Consider the following 16,619-nt stretch of genomic DNA (forward strand, 5'->3'; position numbering starts at 1 on the left):
CTCCATGGAGCCACCCTGTTTGGTGTCAACAGTACAGTGTGCGGTGACAGTGTGACAGTCTCCCAAATACACAGGAGGCTCTGTGAAAGACACAGAAGAGACTCTGACGAGTAAAGCTATTTGGAAAGCCTGGCGAACAAACTCCTCACTTCTGTAGGTGGAAACTTCAAAGTTGAACTGATTGTCATGTGGACAAAGTGCAATGAAAATCTGAACTGAATGCCAACTCACAACAGTGGCAATAACACAGCGCCAATAAAGGCACATAAGATATGTGTGTGTGTGTGTGTGTGTCGCTCCTCACCTGGACCCAGGAGTACATCAGCCACATGAGTGCCACTGCCAGGAAGAACCTGCAGGTCTGACCGACCTAAACCTCCGCCCAGCAGCGCCCTCTAGCAGGGCCCACGGTCCACAACAGGGCTTCCCACTGCAGCTACAACTCCCACGTAACCTCAAAGTTGTCCAAACAGGAGCCACGTCAGGGGGGACGCTGCCACTTAATGTACTGAGGGAAATACACGGCCCCTGGAAGGCAATCCCCCCCCGTCCTTACGACATACTGGCATCTCAAATGAGAAATGAAAAAGCAAACAAACCTGGGCGTCCCTGACACTCCTAATCCACTAAGAGCCGTGTGTGGTGGGCTCACCGAGGGGCTTAAAGTGGAGAAGGACACACAAACCGTCATGGCCTTTACTTCACTATTGGCACTCAGACTCGTCTCGCTCAACTGGAAGAACCCGAACTCCGCTCTGTCAAGTCAGTGGGGACTGATGGTAAATACTACTTGAAATTAGAAAAAGTCAAATTGGCACTAAACGTTTTTAAAGCCTCTCAGGATCTGATCAGTAACATTTAACAATAAGCATTTAAATTGAGGAAGCGGATTCTCTTCCCTCTTTTTATTCTATTTATTTATTTACTTATCTTTTCTGCTATGAAGGTTTTACTCTGTTGGCCGAGCTCTCACTCTCATGGGTGGGGATGACTTGACTTGACTTGACCCCAGTCTTACAGAATTTGAGTTGCTTGTATGGAGTGTTGTTTGACTTTAATAAATTCAATAAAATGTTAATAAAAAAAGAAAACGTAAACGTCTCTGTCAGAATGTTCATCCAGGGTGGCCACCCAGCTGGGAAAGGAAAGGAAGCAGCAGCCATGCTGGTCGGGGCTCATCTTTTAGGAGGCCACCCAGCAGGTGCTCATGGCGGAGCTCAAAGAAGAGAAAGCGAACAAGCGGATAAGTGCCAGGAGCTGGTGGCACAAAGTCACCGGCCAGGCTGGCAAACACGCGGCAAGCCCATTTGAGGCGGGCTGTCGGGCTGTTCGCTGTACAAAACCCTAATGCTGCCGGGTGTCTCGAGGGGTGGGCGAAGAGAAACGCCATTAGGTTGGCTACTGAAGCCGCGGAGAGGGCACTTGCTGCTGGAACGCAAGTTGGGGACTGACTAACACCGGCTGGGGTCGCATGGTCGAGAGTGTAGAAAGACCCGAAACACCCCCAGGTTACCTCACTGACGTGTCACGGTGCGTACACTGAAGGTGTCTCACAAAACACACAGACACTTCACAGAGAGACAGAGCGCGCGGATACACGGGGTTTGTTAGATTACAAAACTTCACTTTTGTTATAATGATTGCCTTTTTGTTAGTCTTATCATAACTCGCTTTCGCTCCACGCAAGCACGCGTCACCACAAACGTCCGACCAAACAACGAATAACTTACCTGTCGCGACAGCGCCGACCTTTCTCGTGCAGTTCAAAACCCGCCGCTCGCCCTCTTTGACTCGCACTGAAGTGACGCGGGGCGCGCGCACTCCTCAGGGCGGTACAGCGCCGAAAAGCGTCCGAAGTGACACAAACGCACGCGCGTCTCAGCGTGTTCCGGCGCGGCTTTCTCTTACATGGTTACCAAGTAAACAGAAGGAGCCGGCAAGTAGTCTTGTTACACCACCCGTACTAATCCATCCATCCATCCATCCATTTTCCAACCCGCTGAATCCGAACACAGGGTCACGGGGGTCTGCTGGAGCCAATCCCAGCCAACACAGGGCACAAGGCAGGAAACAATCCCGGGCAGGGTGCCAACCCACCGCAGGACACACACAAACACACCCACACACCAAGCACACACTAGGGCCAATTTAGAATCGCCAATCCACCTAACCTGCATGTCTTTGGACTTTGGGAGGAAACCGGAGCGCCCAGAGGAAACCCACGCAGACACGGGGAGAACATGCAAACTCCACGCAGGGAGGACCCGGGAAGCGAACCCGGGTCTCCTAACTGCGAGGCAGCAGCGCTACCCACTGCGCCACCAACTGCATTCCACATCTGAAACTTTTAGAAGAAGAAAAAAAAAAAAAAAAAAAACAGGGAGATGAACTTAATGGAGAGGTGGAGAAGAAACGTGTAGGACTCATCGCGTAATGAAGTATTTAACGCCAACGCAGACCTCAGCATTAACGTTTGCAGTGCACCATGCAATGTGTGAGTCTCTGCTATCTGCCATTTGGTATGGGATTTGTCAAAGCAGTTTATGCCATAAGTTGGAATAACAAATTAACTAAAAAAAGTTTAAAATATGTCATCTGGTAAAATGACAAATGCAATAGTAATAATAATAATACATTTTATTTATATAGCGCCTTTCCCATGCTCAAGGCACTGCATTTTATTACCACACATGTTTGTGATGCACCATCTTTTGGAATGACAAAGACATAACAACCAGAAGGACACACAGATAGACGACACATGCAACTCTTTGATTAAAGGACTAGCCATGCTATCCATCTAAGATGAGTTAAAATCTAAGTAATTAACATAGACCTAAGCATTAACATTTACAGTGCAGCATGTAATGTGTGAGTCTCTGCTATCTGCCATTTGGTATGAGACTCGTAAAAAACAGTGTTAAAGTTTGTGATGTGCCATCTGTCGGAATGACAAATGCAATGCATTTTATTATTACAAATGTTTGTAATGCACCATCTGTTGGAATGCCAAATGTATTTTATTACTACAAATATTTGTAATGTGCCATCTGTTGCAATGACAATTGTATTTTATTACTATAAATATTTGTAATGCACCATCTGTTGGAATGGCAAATGTATTTTATTACTACAAATATTTGTAATGCACCATCTGTTGGAATGACAAATGTAATGCATTTTATTACTACAAATGTTTGTAATACACCATCTGTTGGAATGCCAAATGTATTTTATTACTACAAATATTTGTAATGTGCCATCTGTTGGAATGACAAATGTATTTTATTACTATAAATATTTGTAATGCACCATCTGTTGGAATGGCAAATGAATTTTATTACTACAAATATTTGTAATGCACCATCTGTTGGAATGACAAATGTAATGCATTTTATTACTACAAATGTTTGTAATGCACCATCTGTTGGAATGACAAATGTGTTTTATTATTACAAATATTTGTAATGCGCCATCTGTTGGAAAGACAAATGTATTTTATTACTACAAATATTTGTAATGCACCATCTGTTGGAATGGCAAATGTATTTTATTACTACAAATATTTGTAATGCATCATCTGTTGGAATGCCAAATGCATTTTATTACTACAAATATTTGTAATGCACCATCTGTTGGAATGACAAGTGTGTTTTATTATTACAAATATTTGTAATGCACCATCTGTTGGAATGACAAATGTAATGCATTTTATTACTACAAATGTTTGCAATGCACCACCTGTTGGAATGACAGAGACATAGAAACCAGATGGACAGACAGATAGAGACACAGAGACGGACCAACAGACACTTGTTTTTATTAACAAACTAGATGTGCTACCCATTTAAGATGGGTTGAAATCTAAATAATCAACATAGACGTCAGCATTAAAGTTTACAAGGCAGCGTGCAATGCATATGTCTCTGTTATATGCCATTTGGTATGGGATTTGTAAAAGCAGTGATAACGTTTGCGATGCACCATCTCTTGGAATGACACATGGGCACTTACCTTTTTATTTGGGTGGATGCATTGCATTTGTTATTCCAACAAATGGCGCATCACAAACATTTTCACTATTAAAATGCATTACTACAAATGTTTCTGATGCGCCATCTATTGGCAATTTAAATGCAATGCATATGCCTCTGTTATATGCCATTTGATAAGGGATTTGTAAAAGCAGCAATAACGTTTGTGATACGCCATCAGTTGGAATGACAGAGACGCTGCAACCAGACAGACACACAGGTACTTCTCCTTTTATTAAGATGGATAGAATCAAGAAGACAGAGCACCTTGGCCCACAAGCAAGGATGGACTGGAAACCAACATTGGTCTGTGGACTTTGCCCAGACTGGCCCACCATAATCTGCCAGATGCCAGCCAGTCCCACACGCCCTTCAGTTGGTGTACACATCACAGTCCCAGCTTATTCAGAATTTGTGAGAAAAGATGGAGAAGCATGAGCAGCCATTAGGTGTCCGATAAAGTTGAGGTGCCAGTGGGCCTTCTTGACAGGAGATGACATGTTGTTGTGCCCACATCAGGTCATCAGCAGTGGTCACTGCGAGGAATTTAAAGCTGCCAACCTCCATAGTGGATAGGGGGGCTGGTCTGAGGGCACACAGCAACCAACCCACAAGATGCACCCCTCTCTGACGGTGCCAACCTCACTCCATAGCTTATGTAAAAAATACCAGGACAAGAGTACAAACCAAAGGCCAAAAAGCAACCGAGGCCCTGGCACAGGTGTGGACCCCCACTTCCACAGTCCATGGCTGACTGTGCTTTTCTGCCCAGCTCATTGGTTTTTTTGCATCAGGCCATTAAGGGGAAGGTCAAGGAGTGTCACTTGGGTCATCCTGGTGGTTTACACAAGGGGACTGGCAGAGGGGCCCTCCCTGGTAGCGTGACTTTAAAACGAGTCAATCAAGAGCACAGCTGGAAACCTGTTAAGGGTAAACTTGGCACAACCTTAGGCAGAGAAGAGTAGAAGAAGCGACCAAGTCATGTGGTAGACAGGGGGACATTTGGGACTTTACAAACTTGACGTGACAGGATTTTGGAGGAGTTGAGTGGGCAGGACTGGCCAGCTTTGTCCTCGGCCGACTGTTCTGATATTCACGCTGTAGGACCCCCCACACAAGATGCCCATCCACAGGAGTACCGTATGAGTGATTCCTGCTGTCCTCTCTAGTCCTTCATGCACTCCGGCGCTAACAAATGTAAGGGAGACCCCGAGACACATGAAGGCTCCCACACCGGTTTGGGCACATGCCATCTATTGACCCTCAGCGTCCTACATCTTCTTCTTGAGGCGCCCCCTGTAGATCAAAGCAAATGGTGACCTCCCCTGCACCGGGTGTCCTAATATTCACTTCAGTACTCTGGGCACTCTGGGTCTAAAGATAAAGGGTAGACATTTAAAAGCACGAAACACGAAACAGGCAGATGGCAAAGGCTGGATGTCTGCAGTCTTAGAAGGCTGACTGGGAAAATGTCAAAGGTGGGCATTCAGGGTGGCGCACGAGTTGTCTCTCTTTCCGACTTGACTCATCATTGATGTGGTCCTCCCCCTCTCGTCACTCTCTGCTCCCACCATTATGTCTTAAATATATGGCGGGGGGGTTAGGGGGTCCCAGACCATGTGACATTACAACCTCTGCTGGTGATGGATGGCTCTGCCCAAAAGCTTTGATCCTCGTACTTCTCCATGCAACCGCTTGCTGTCTCCATATTTGACTATTAATTCGCCCCATTTTAAACTAAGAGGTTGGCAGCAGCTGCTGATTACCCACCGCATGACAAACCATTTGGATTGGGACCCCTCAGCTCCACACGGTGCCAGGTTTTGTGTGTTTTAATTTTACAGTCCCAAGAGTGCCAGTCCTGCCCAACCTTCAAGTTCTCCCTGCGAGTTGGAGGGCCCTCGTACAGGGCTGGGGACCCTCAGTGCCCCTTTTTTGTTAAACAAGATTTTAGTAAGGGAGCATTTTATTTTTTTTTTTTAATGAGGTTATTTTTTTATAAAATTATTTTTTAAATAGTTTTGATACAATATTTTTTGGAAATACAGTATACAGTACATAATCCCTGCGACCCTGAGAGGTTACAGCGCACTGCCTCACCCACCACACGACGAGCCACCTGGGTTGGGACCCCTCAGGACCACCCACCCTGGAACAGTCCCTGGAGTGCCAGTCCTGCCACCAACCTTCAAGATTTCCCTACAGTGCTGGATGCAGGTTAACGTCATACGCAGGACGGGTTAAGGGCTTTGCTCAGGAGCCCATGTGAGGAAACGCCACCCGATGTAACAATTTAAAAGTCACCGCCCTTATAATAAAAGAAACACTTTTTGTTACTTACCGGTTTGTTCCTCGGGCGCACAAGTGAAGCGGCTGTGGGTTGACGGGCTTCGGAGCGGACGGGGTGGCGCCCTCGGGTCGGGGCGCGTGCCCGCTGCCCGTCGAGCTTCGTCTCCGCGTCCTTCTGGTGTTTGGTGGCTGGGTTCTATTCATTAAGGGCGCGCACAAAAAGGCGAGCTTCAAAAGGGCGACCTCAACTGGGCGCAGCGAATAAAGGCAAACGCAACAAAATTATTACAGAAAATGTATTAGATAAAGGCAATGATTGAACGTATAAAAAGGCGAAAGCAAGAATATTAAAACATCCAATTAATTAATGCATGAACTTCTAACAAACTATTTCTAAAGCTCTTATATTTCGTTGTTTTCTGCTCTTACTCATTGTTGTGTTACACTTGAAGCTGTAGATTATGTGCAATGCCACGTAGATATTTTATTATTATCTAAATTATCTACGAACGCCTTTATTCGCCGCGCTCAATTGAGGTCGCCCTTTTTGTGCGCGCCCTTATTGAAGGAACTTAGAGAGAGGCGCGTGGCGGGCATGAGAGAAGGACATGGTGCGCGCGCGCGTGCGCGTTCAGCGCAGTCAGCACATAGAAAGTATTGACGAGGCGCGTGACTGGGAAGCGCGAGGAGCGTTAAGACCCAGGATTAAAGGTGGTCTTTACGCCAGAAACGGGGGAGCTGCAGGGCACTAGGCAGGAATTCCCATTCGCCAGGACAAGTCAGCTTTAACTCTGAGGTTTATTTTATTTTTTTAGGTAGAAGGAGAGCGCAGGTCAATAATATTAAAAAGGGGGCTGATCTTTTTTTTTATTCAACATTATTTTTGTTGCGTGTCATGTGTTACCCTTTATTTTTTCATCTTAATTCATCATTGTCGTGTTAGTGCGCCTTTTCTGACCTTCAATAAATTCACATTTTTACCTGTTAAGTCAGCTGTGTCTGCCCCCCCCCCCCCCCCCCTTATTGTCCCACTGACTCTCGGTCCTGACACTTCATGTCCCCGAGTTCTTGCTAAAGCCTATGACGGGGACTCTGTGGTCGGACAGCTCAACGGGGCGGAGTCACTTCTGCCGTTTACGAGATTCGTTATTCCGATTAGCGGCGCAGGCGCAGACCTCGACCCTCGGAGCCAGCACGGATACGGATTTTAAACTAACAGCACCGTCAATTATTTTTTAGATGACAAATAAGAAAAGCGACGCCTTCTGGTTATAAAGGACTGGCGAACAGGACGTCCAGTTATCGATCAAAAGGAAAGAAGGTGCGGGTGGAGTGACGTCATTTCAGATTCCTTTAAACTCATCCGATGAGGTTCAGACTTCAGCGACGTGGGCCGCAGTTTCAACAAAATCCAGGACCACCGTAAGCCCCCCTTGACAATCCTCTTGTGTTTTTGGAGCTCCTGGGGTGCAGTGCGACTTTAAATGCTGAAAAGCCCAGCAGCCCCTTTCCATCCACCGCAGCAGTTCTTTATTCACGTGTTCAAATCCCATTAGGTTACGGCTACCTGTACAGGTGGACCGCATGGCCCACCCCACCACTCCACAGTGCTGATGTTTCACTGCTCTGTGATTCTGGGACAGGAGGACGGGACATTGGCACCTGCCGTGCTGATCGAAGCCCCCTAGATGTGAGACGAGGTCGTCCTTTGGTGGTCTCCTGGTTGTGCTTCACTCACACTTGGAACTACAGGAGCAGAAAACGAGGATCTCAAAATGTCACCGACAGGTCAGTTAGCAGATGAAAAGGCTCTGGTGGGCAGCTGTGTAGACCAAGTGGGTGAGCCCTGGTCTGGACTGGCACACCCCACACATGCATGCAGACTGGCAGCATCAGATCCTCCACACACACCCTCCTCAACATGGGCACTCCACAGGGTCACGTGCTGAGCCCTCTCTATTACTGGGTACCCAGGCAGAGCACCAACTTTATTATAATCAAATTAGATTCTGATGACAGCACCACGTGGGCCTGATCACCAACACGGACGAGATGGCCGACAGGGGAGAGGCCCACCCACCGACTTGGCATGCCAGCGCCCTCTCTGCTATCCCCAAAGTGAGAACATTCAGATAATCCTCTTGTGCCCCCAAGTGATGACCCTCTGCCCCTTAACATAGCCACATGACTGAGGATGTGTGCCCCCTTATGCCGTGGGGTAGCGTAGACCCAGACGACCACCTTGTGTAACGTACTGAAGTAACCAAAGTGGGCACCTCCCCATATCTTTCTGGTTGAGGGTAGTAACAGACCCAAAGGGGGACATAGTGTGTTACTTTTTTTTTTTTTTTAATAGACAAAGTGTAGGGACCCCCTGCCAGCCCCCTTGTGGAGTCACCCATTGGCTGCATTAGGTGAAAGACACAAGAGGCTTGTCAGAAGGTGGCACCCACCCTTGGGTGTGTTTGGTCTTCAGAGCGGCCCGAGGCACAATTCGGACCCCTGGACTGTTCACACCTTTCTGCCGGGACGTCCTGCGTGGCTGACTGGGGAAAAACTCACAATTTAAAAAAAAAAAGGGTGGTCCTCAATTTAATATGGGGGGGGGGGAGGGGGTTGACTTTCAAGCTCCATCGTTGAAACGGACAGTTCAGATTGGCTACACTCACAGACACCCCCCATACTCACCCAAGAGGGGACAGAGAACACTGCAGGGCCAGAGACCAGACTGGCAGCACCTGGCATGAAGCCCCCTTCACAGACTACAAGTGGGAAGGCTTAACGACATAAATGTTCACATCGGACACAGCATACCAGTTTCTAAGACCACTTAACCCTGAGCAGGGCTGTGGGGGGGGGCTTGGGTGGGGGCTGAAGCCTAAACCCAGCAAGTACGTATAAAGGGCAAAGCAGGAGCAAACCTTTGGATGGGCAGCAGTCCATCACAGGGGGCACACACACACACACACAGTGGGGTCAGTTTAGTGTCACCCGGCCACCGCCTGGATGTAACCACAAAGGCAGACGAGGGTCTAATGAACACTGCAGGGCCAAATGTTTACCCACAGACAGACTGGCACCACTGGCATGAAGACCGCTTCACTGACCACAGGGTAAGAACTGGCACTAAGTCCTCAATTTAAGGGATAATTAAAGACAGAACACTTCAGACGATAAAGCTGAGGTTTGCTCTAAACATTTTAATAAGTGAATAGATGGTGGGCTGGGGTCCCGACTTCATGTGCACATCAACTGAAGGGTCTGTGCCCAGCGGCCCGTAACGCACAAGCACCCCCGATCACTGCGGACACTGACTGGACTGAGAGTCTCCAGCGCCCGGCACTTTCTGCACACTTCCTTGTGTCGTCCATTTAACTTTAAATGGAGAGATTTGACTTATTTTACCCATCAGCCAACACAGCAAGTTATGCAAATGTATTCAAAATGACAAATTGAAGTCCCTCCCTCCCTCACAGGCGTACTTGGGCTGTTTGCCGTGGCCCTCCGCATTGTGCTCAGGTGGCACTAGTTTGCTTTTCTTCTCCTTCAGATTGTTCTAGAAGTTCACCCGAGTCCATCTGTGGCCACCTGAATTGGCTGGACATCACTTAGGCCCACATGCACCTGCTGTATGGAGGGTCCCACAGTCATTCCCCTCTATTTAGTCAGTGGTGGAGGAGTTGGCGTGATCATTGATTCCCCCCCCGAGCGATGACGTCAGGAGTCACATGGTCCTGGTGGGGCCACCCATGGGCAGCAAGGCCAGTGGTGCAGTCCTGACTAAGGGACCCTATCCCACCAAGGAGTCTATCCAAAGTGGTGCCACTTCCTGCCATTACAGTAAGTGAGGTGGCATGATTGACTGCCACCGATATCAACAACTCCTCTTCCTTCTATTGATCTTCCTTATCCTTTCTAATGCATCAAAGTCCTACGGCGATGGGCAACAGACGAGGAGAACCACCATTAGGTGATGGTGTATTGTCTCCGTATGGAAGCTGCAAATATGGTGGTGTTGGTGTGATGGCCCTTCAGAGGCACATGCAGGACAAGTGCCTCACCCGTGTCCTGCTGATGCGACTCGACCCACAATTCACACACAAGCCATGAAGTCTGAGGTTGAACTCTCTGTAGACCCCCACAATTAAACTGCGTTGAGGCACAGACCTGGATCAAAGCTTCCAGTGTCCCCAGTAGCAAAAGTGGCCTCCGTAATTGCAAAACGGGACAGGTTTGGAGCCACCAGGACAGCCAAACTGAGACAAGAAGGGCCTTGGCCAAGAACTTGATGGTCAGAGCTTGAGATGGGAGGACGGCTGTCTCAGTGGGACTCCACCATTCAGGTGTTTATGGTAAAGTGGCTAACTCCTGCAATGGTGCACCATTAAAGAGCACCAGGAAACTGAACTTCTGCTCTGACGCGACAAAAAGTGAACTCCATGGGCAGGAGTGAAAACAGAAAACCAGGCAGTGCCCATCAACTGTCAATGGCACCTCCATGGTGAAGCATAGGGGTGCCAGTGTCAGGGACACAGAGACTGGGCAGAAATGACAGAAGGAAGGGTGCAGTCAAACACAGAGATGTCCTTCAGGAAGTGCACACCACCTCAGACTGGGGCGACGCCTCAACGACCCAAAGCAAAGACAACCCTGGAGTGGCCATCTGAGCGTCCCTGATTGACTCACCCATGGCTCAGACTACAGACCCCATGGAACATCTGTGGAGAGACCTGAAGACAGACCTTTAGAGGAGCCTTCAATCTAATGAGAAAGATGAAACTTTATAACACACTGGTGAGGCCTCATCTGGAGTCCTGGGTGCAGTTTTGGCTCAAAAAGGACATAGCAGCACAAGAAAAGGTCCAGAGAAGAACGACCAGGCTGATTACGGGGGGCTACAGGGGACGGTTATGAGGAAAGATTAAAAGAGCGGAGATTAACATGTGAATTAAGTTTAGGTCCTGTTAGGTCCGAGTGTACAACAGGGGGTCTGAAAATTGAAAGTCCACCTTATTAGAAGGATTTAGGAGTTGTAGTGGACTCGACACTCTCCACTGGCAGACAGAAGCCATTAAGAAGGCTAACACACTGTCAGGTTATATAGCGCCTTGATGTGTGGAGTACAAGTCCCAGGAGGTTCTGCTCAAGCTTTAAAACACACTGATGAGGCCTCATCTGGAGTCCTGGGTGCAGTTTGGGTCTCCAGGCTACAAAAAAGACACAACAGCACTAGAAAAGGTCCAGAGAAGAGCGACTAGGGAGATTCCAGGGTTACAGGGAATGAGTTATGAAGAAAAATTTAACGAGCTGAGCCTTTACAGTTTAAACAGAAGAAAATGTAATGAAATGTAAAATATTATATGAAGGAAGTCAAAAGTGAGGTTTGAATACACAATGGGAGGTCTGAAAATCTAAAGTCCACCTTATGAGAAGGATTTAGGAGTCATAGTGGACTCTAAGTTATCGACTTCCCGACAGTGTTGAGAAGCCATTAAGACGGCTAACAGAATGTCAGGTTATATAGCGCCTTGATGTGTGGAGTACAAGTCACAGGAGATTCTGCTCAAGCTTTATAACACACTGGTGAGGCCTCATCTGGAGTACTGGGTGGAGTTTTGGTCTCCATAAAGACACAGCAGCACTAGAGAAGGTCCAGAGAAGAGCAACTAGGCTGATTATGGGGGGCTACAGGGGATGAGTTATGAGGAAAGATTAAAAGAGCTGAGCCTGACACTTGTATTAAGTTGAGGTCTTGTTAGGTCTGAACACACAATGGGAGGTCTGAAGTTCGAAAGTCCACCTTATGAGAAGAACTAAGGAGTTGTAGTGGACTTTAAGCTATCAACTTCTAGACATTAAGAAGGCTAACAGAATGTCAGGTTATATAGCGCCTTGATGGGTGGAGCACAAGTCAAAGGACGTTCTGCTCAGGCTTTACAGCACACTGGTGAGGCCTCATCTGGAGTCCTGTGTGCAGTTTTGGTCTCCAGGCTACACAAAGGACATAGCAGCACTAGAGAAGGTCCAGAGAAAAGCGACTGGGCTGATTCAGGGACTACAGGGGTTGAGTCATGAGGAAAAATTAAAAGAGCTGAGCCTTCAGGAGATGAAGAGGAGACCCAGCTGAAGTGTTTAAAATTATGAAGGGAATTAGTCCAGTGGATCGAGACGGTTATTTTAAAATGAGTTCATCAAGAACATGTGGACACATCTGGAAACTTGTAAAGGGTAAATTTCCCACAAACATTAGGAAGTTTTTCTTCACACAGAGAAGCACAGACACATAGAATGAGTGACCAGGTAGTGTGGTGGACAGGAGGTCCTTTCAAAACTCAACGAGAATTAACTGGACAGGACCGGTGAGCCGTGACGGGCTGAATGCCAGCTCTTGTCCGGACTGTTTTAATGTCATCTGAGGCAGCTTGAGATTGTCCGCCAGGAAGGATGGGATAAAACTGCCCAGATGCAGGTGTCCAAAGCTTGTGGAGACGTCAGCAAGAAGACTGCAGGCTGGAGTTGTTACCAAAAGGGGCTTCTACAAAGTACAGAACGACAGGTCAGTATACTTTTATTATTCATGTTTTTAAAAAAATCACCAAACCTTTCTCAACGTGTTTTCACTTTGACATTATTTGGTTGTCGTCAGTGTCAATTGATGAGCATAAATGACAAAGTCATACATTGCATTTTTAAAATGGATAACACAACACAAAGTGTGTAGAAGGTGACAGGATTCGCTTTTCTAATCCGCGGTACGTCACATGACGGGATACTCTGGGAAGATCGCAGTGTCAGACCTGCCCGGAGTCGGGACACCTTTTGTCGGAGGGGCTCAATCAGGCTGATTACCCTATTATGTGTTCCCCCCCATTAGAAGTCAGTTTTTAACAGGCATTATGGGTATGGGGGCGGCCCATCAACCAGCTTCATTAGTGCAGTGAGGGGGGCACCACAACTGTTACCCAATGAAGCCTACAGAGGGCTGTGACAGGCGATGTGTGGTTTTTATTGGTAAGTGTAATTTACAAATGACACCATATACAGTACATATAGAGACAGCTGAACACAAGAATAATAAAATAAATAAAGATAAAGGTATTTTACAGTCAAGAAGCCCGCTACTCCTGCAATGGACAGCCAGGCTCGCCTGCTTTAGCCCCACTGTCACCTTCAGCTGTGAAGCACGACTTGAAGAGCATTTCAATCTGAGCCAAGTAGGCCCCCGTGAGATTCACATCCAGCAGAGGGTCCAGCGACTTCCTCATGGACATCAGCATCTGGGTTGGGGGGGAGAAGAGAGAAAGACAAGCAAATGAGGAGACGAACAAATAGGAGGACACGATAAGAGAGGGGAACCAATCAGATTGGGCGTTAAATGAGTGCTGTGAAGATGGGTACAGAGTTGGCTTATGAGAACAGGAACCTTCTCAGAATTACAGGAAGCTGACTGTGGTGCTCAATGCAGTGGCTGCTGCCCTTTTTAATATTCACTATATGGTGTAAAGCTTGTGGTACCCGACGGTCACACCTATATGAGCTCATCGGATATCCCAAATTCAAAACCAGGAGCATTCATATGGAGCTGACCCCCCTAAAACAGCCACCACTTTTCTCTCCACAAGACTCAGGTGTGCCTCTGTGGGGAATTTGTGTCCATTCAGCCAAAAGAGCATTTGTGAGGTCAGGATGAGAAGATCTGGCTTGTGATTAGCGTTGCAATTCATCCCAAAGGTGTAAAAGTCACAGGAGGTTCTGCTCAAGCTTAATAACACACTGGTGAGGCCTCATCTGGAGTCCTGGGTGCAGTTTGGGTCTCCAGACTACAAAAAAGACATAGCAGCACTAGAGAAGGTCCAGAGAAGAGCAACAGGGCTGATTCCAGGGGTACACGGCATGAGTTATGAGGAAAAATATAAAAGAGCTGAGCCTTTACAGGAGATTAAGAGGTGACACGACTGAAGTGTTTACAATTAGGAAGGGGATTAGTCCAGTGGATCGAGACGGTGAGTTTAAAATGAGTTCATCAAGAACACGGGGACACAGCTGGAAAGTTAAGGGTGAATATCCACACACATTATGAAGTTTTTGTTCACACAGAGAACCACAGAAACTTGGAATAAGTGAACATGTAGTGTGGTGAACAGTAGGAGTTGAGGGTACACATACACATATTATATACAGTATATATTATATATATATATATATATATATATATACACACACATATATATACATATACACATACATACACACACACAGTCATATGAAAAAGTTTGGGACCCCCTCTTAATTCTTTGGATTTTTGTTTCTCATCGGTGGAGCTTTCAAAATAGCAACTTCCTTTTAATATCTGACATGCCTTATGGACACAGTAGGATTTCAGCAGTGACATTAAGTTTATTGCATTAAGATGCATATTACATATTTTCTGTTAACAAAATTAGACAGGTGCATAAATGTGGGCACCCCAACAGAGATATGACATCAATACTTAGTTGAGCCTCCTTTTGCAAATCTAACAGCCTCTAGATGCTGTCCTCCTATAGCCTCTGATGAGTGTCTGATTCTGGATGGAGGTCTTGTTCACCATTCATCATACAAAATCTCTCCAGTTCAGTTCAATTTGATGGACAGCCTGCTTCAAATCATCCCATAGATTTTCAATGATATTCAAGTCAGGGGACTGTGACGGCCATTCCAGAACATTGTACTTCTCCCTTTGCATGAATGCCTTTGTAGATTTCCAACTGTGTTTTGGGTCATTGTCTTGTTGGAATATCCAACCCCTGCATAACTTCAACTTTGTGACTGATGCTTGAACATTATCCTGAAGAATTTATTGATATTGGGTTGAATTCATCCGACCCTCGACTTTAACAAGGACCACAGTCCCTGAAGTAGTCACACAGCATGATGGAACCTCCACCGGATGGATGGATGGATGGATAGATGGATAGATAGACTTTATTAATCCCAAGGGGAAATTCACAAATTTGACAGTAGGTAGCAGGTGTTTGTCTTGGAACGCGGTGTTCTTCTTCTGCCATGCAAAGTGCTTTTTGTTCTGACCAAATAACTCCATTTTTGTCTCATCAGTCCAAAGCACTTTGATCCTAAATGAATCTGGCTTGTCTAAATGAGCATTGGCATACAACAAGCGACTCTGTTCATGGCGTGAGTGCAGAAAGGGCTTCTTTCTCATCACCCTGCCATACAGATGTACTGAATTGTAGAACGATGTACAGATACACCATCTGCAGCCAGATGTTCTTGCAGGTCTGTGGAGGTGATCTGTGGGTTGTCTGTAACCATTCTCACAATCCTGCTCATATGCCGCTCCTGTATTTTTCTTGGCCTGCCAGACCTGCTGGGTTTAACAGCAACTGTGCCTGTGGCCTTCCATTTCCTGATTCCATTCCTTACAGTTGAAAACTGACAGTTTAAACCTCTGAGATGGCTTTTTGTAGCCTTCCCCTAAACCAGGAGACTGAACAATCTTTGTCTTCAGATGTTTGGAGAGTTGCTTTGAGGATCCCATGCTGTCACTCTTCAGAGGAGAGTCAAAGGGAAGGAAGCACAACTTGCAGCTGACCACCTTAAATACCTTTATATCTCATGATTGGACACACCTGTCTATGAAGTTCAAGGCTTCACGAGCTCATCAACCAATCAGCATTGAGCAGTGACAGGCATTCAAATCAGCACAATGACAAGGGGACCCACATTTGTGCACAGCCAGTTTTTCACATTTGATTTCACTTCATACAACTAAATACTGCGTCACTAAAAATCTTTGTTCAGAAAACACCGCAGTACTCCTAGGAAATGAAAGACATACCACTGTTATCTTATATGTTGAAAGGAGAGTCAATTATTATGCAGGCTGAGGGGGGTCACAAACTTTTTCATATGACTATATATACATATACTGAAGAGGGCACCGTGGTGGATGTTTGCCGACTTGCAGACCAACCACAAGCATTACCTGGTAGGTTACCACCCATACAGTCAGATTGTAATTCAGACTACGAATGTCATGAATACATACATATTTATATATTTATATATATATATATATATATATATATATATATATATATATATATATATATATATATATATATATATATATATATATATATATATATATACACACACACACACACACACACACACACACACACACAGTTCAAAGAAAAAAAGAAAAGACATTCCCAGGAAGAAAGCGCCCCCTGCTGGACAGAGGGACATGATTGTAGTTTTTAAAATTCTAAAAGGTATTATTATTGCAGTAGA

At 46.2% G+C, this 16,619-nt stretch overlaps 2 protein-coding genes across 2 annotated transcripts in view; both read right to left on the reverse strand.

Annotated features, from left to right (window-relative positions):
- Positions 1-1,877, reverse strand: part of oma1 (OMA1 zinc metallopeptidase) — a 99,094-nt gene extending 97,217 nt beyond the window's left edge. Inside the window, exon 1 of the mRNA XM_051932734.1 lies at positions 1,731-1,877. The gene's annotated coding sequence lies outside the window, so the exon portion shown is untranslated. The remainder of the gene's footprint in view (positions 1-1,730) is intronic.
- An 11,335-nt stretch (positions 1,878-13,212) lies between these two features.
- mysm1 (Myb-like, SWIRM and MPN domains 1) overlaps positions 13,213-16,619 on the reverse strand; it is a 91,694-nt gene continuing 88,287 nt past the window's right edge. The window contains exon 20 of the mRNA XM_028810778.2: positions 13,213-13,600. Within this exon, the coding sequence (XP_028666611.1) occupies positions 13,442-13,600 (159 nt within the window). The 3' untranslated portion in view covers positions 13,213-13,441. The remainder of the gene's footprint in view (positions 13,601-16,619) is intronic.

This window comes from Erpetoichthys calabaricus, chromosome 10, assembly GCF_900747795.2.
Source record: "Erpetoichthys calabaricus chromosome 10, fErpCal1.3, whole genome shotgun sequence".
Classification (NCBI taxonomy): domain Eukaryota; kingdom Metazoa; phylum Chordata; class Cladistia; order Polypteriformes; family Polypteridae; genus Erpetoichthys; species Erpetoichthys calabaricus.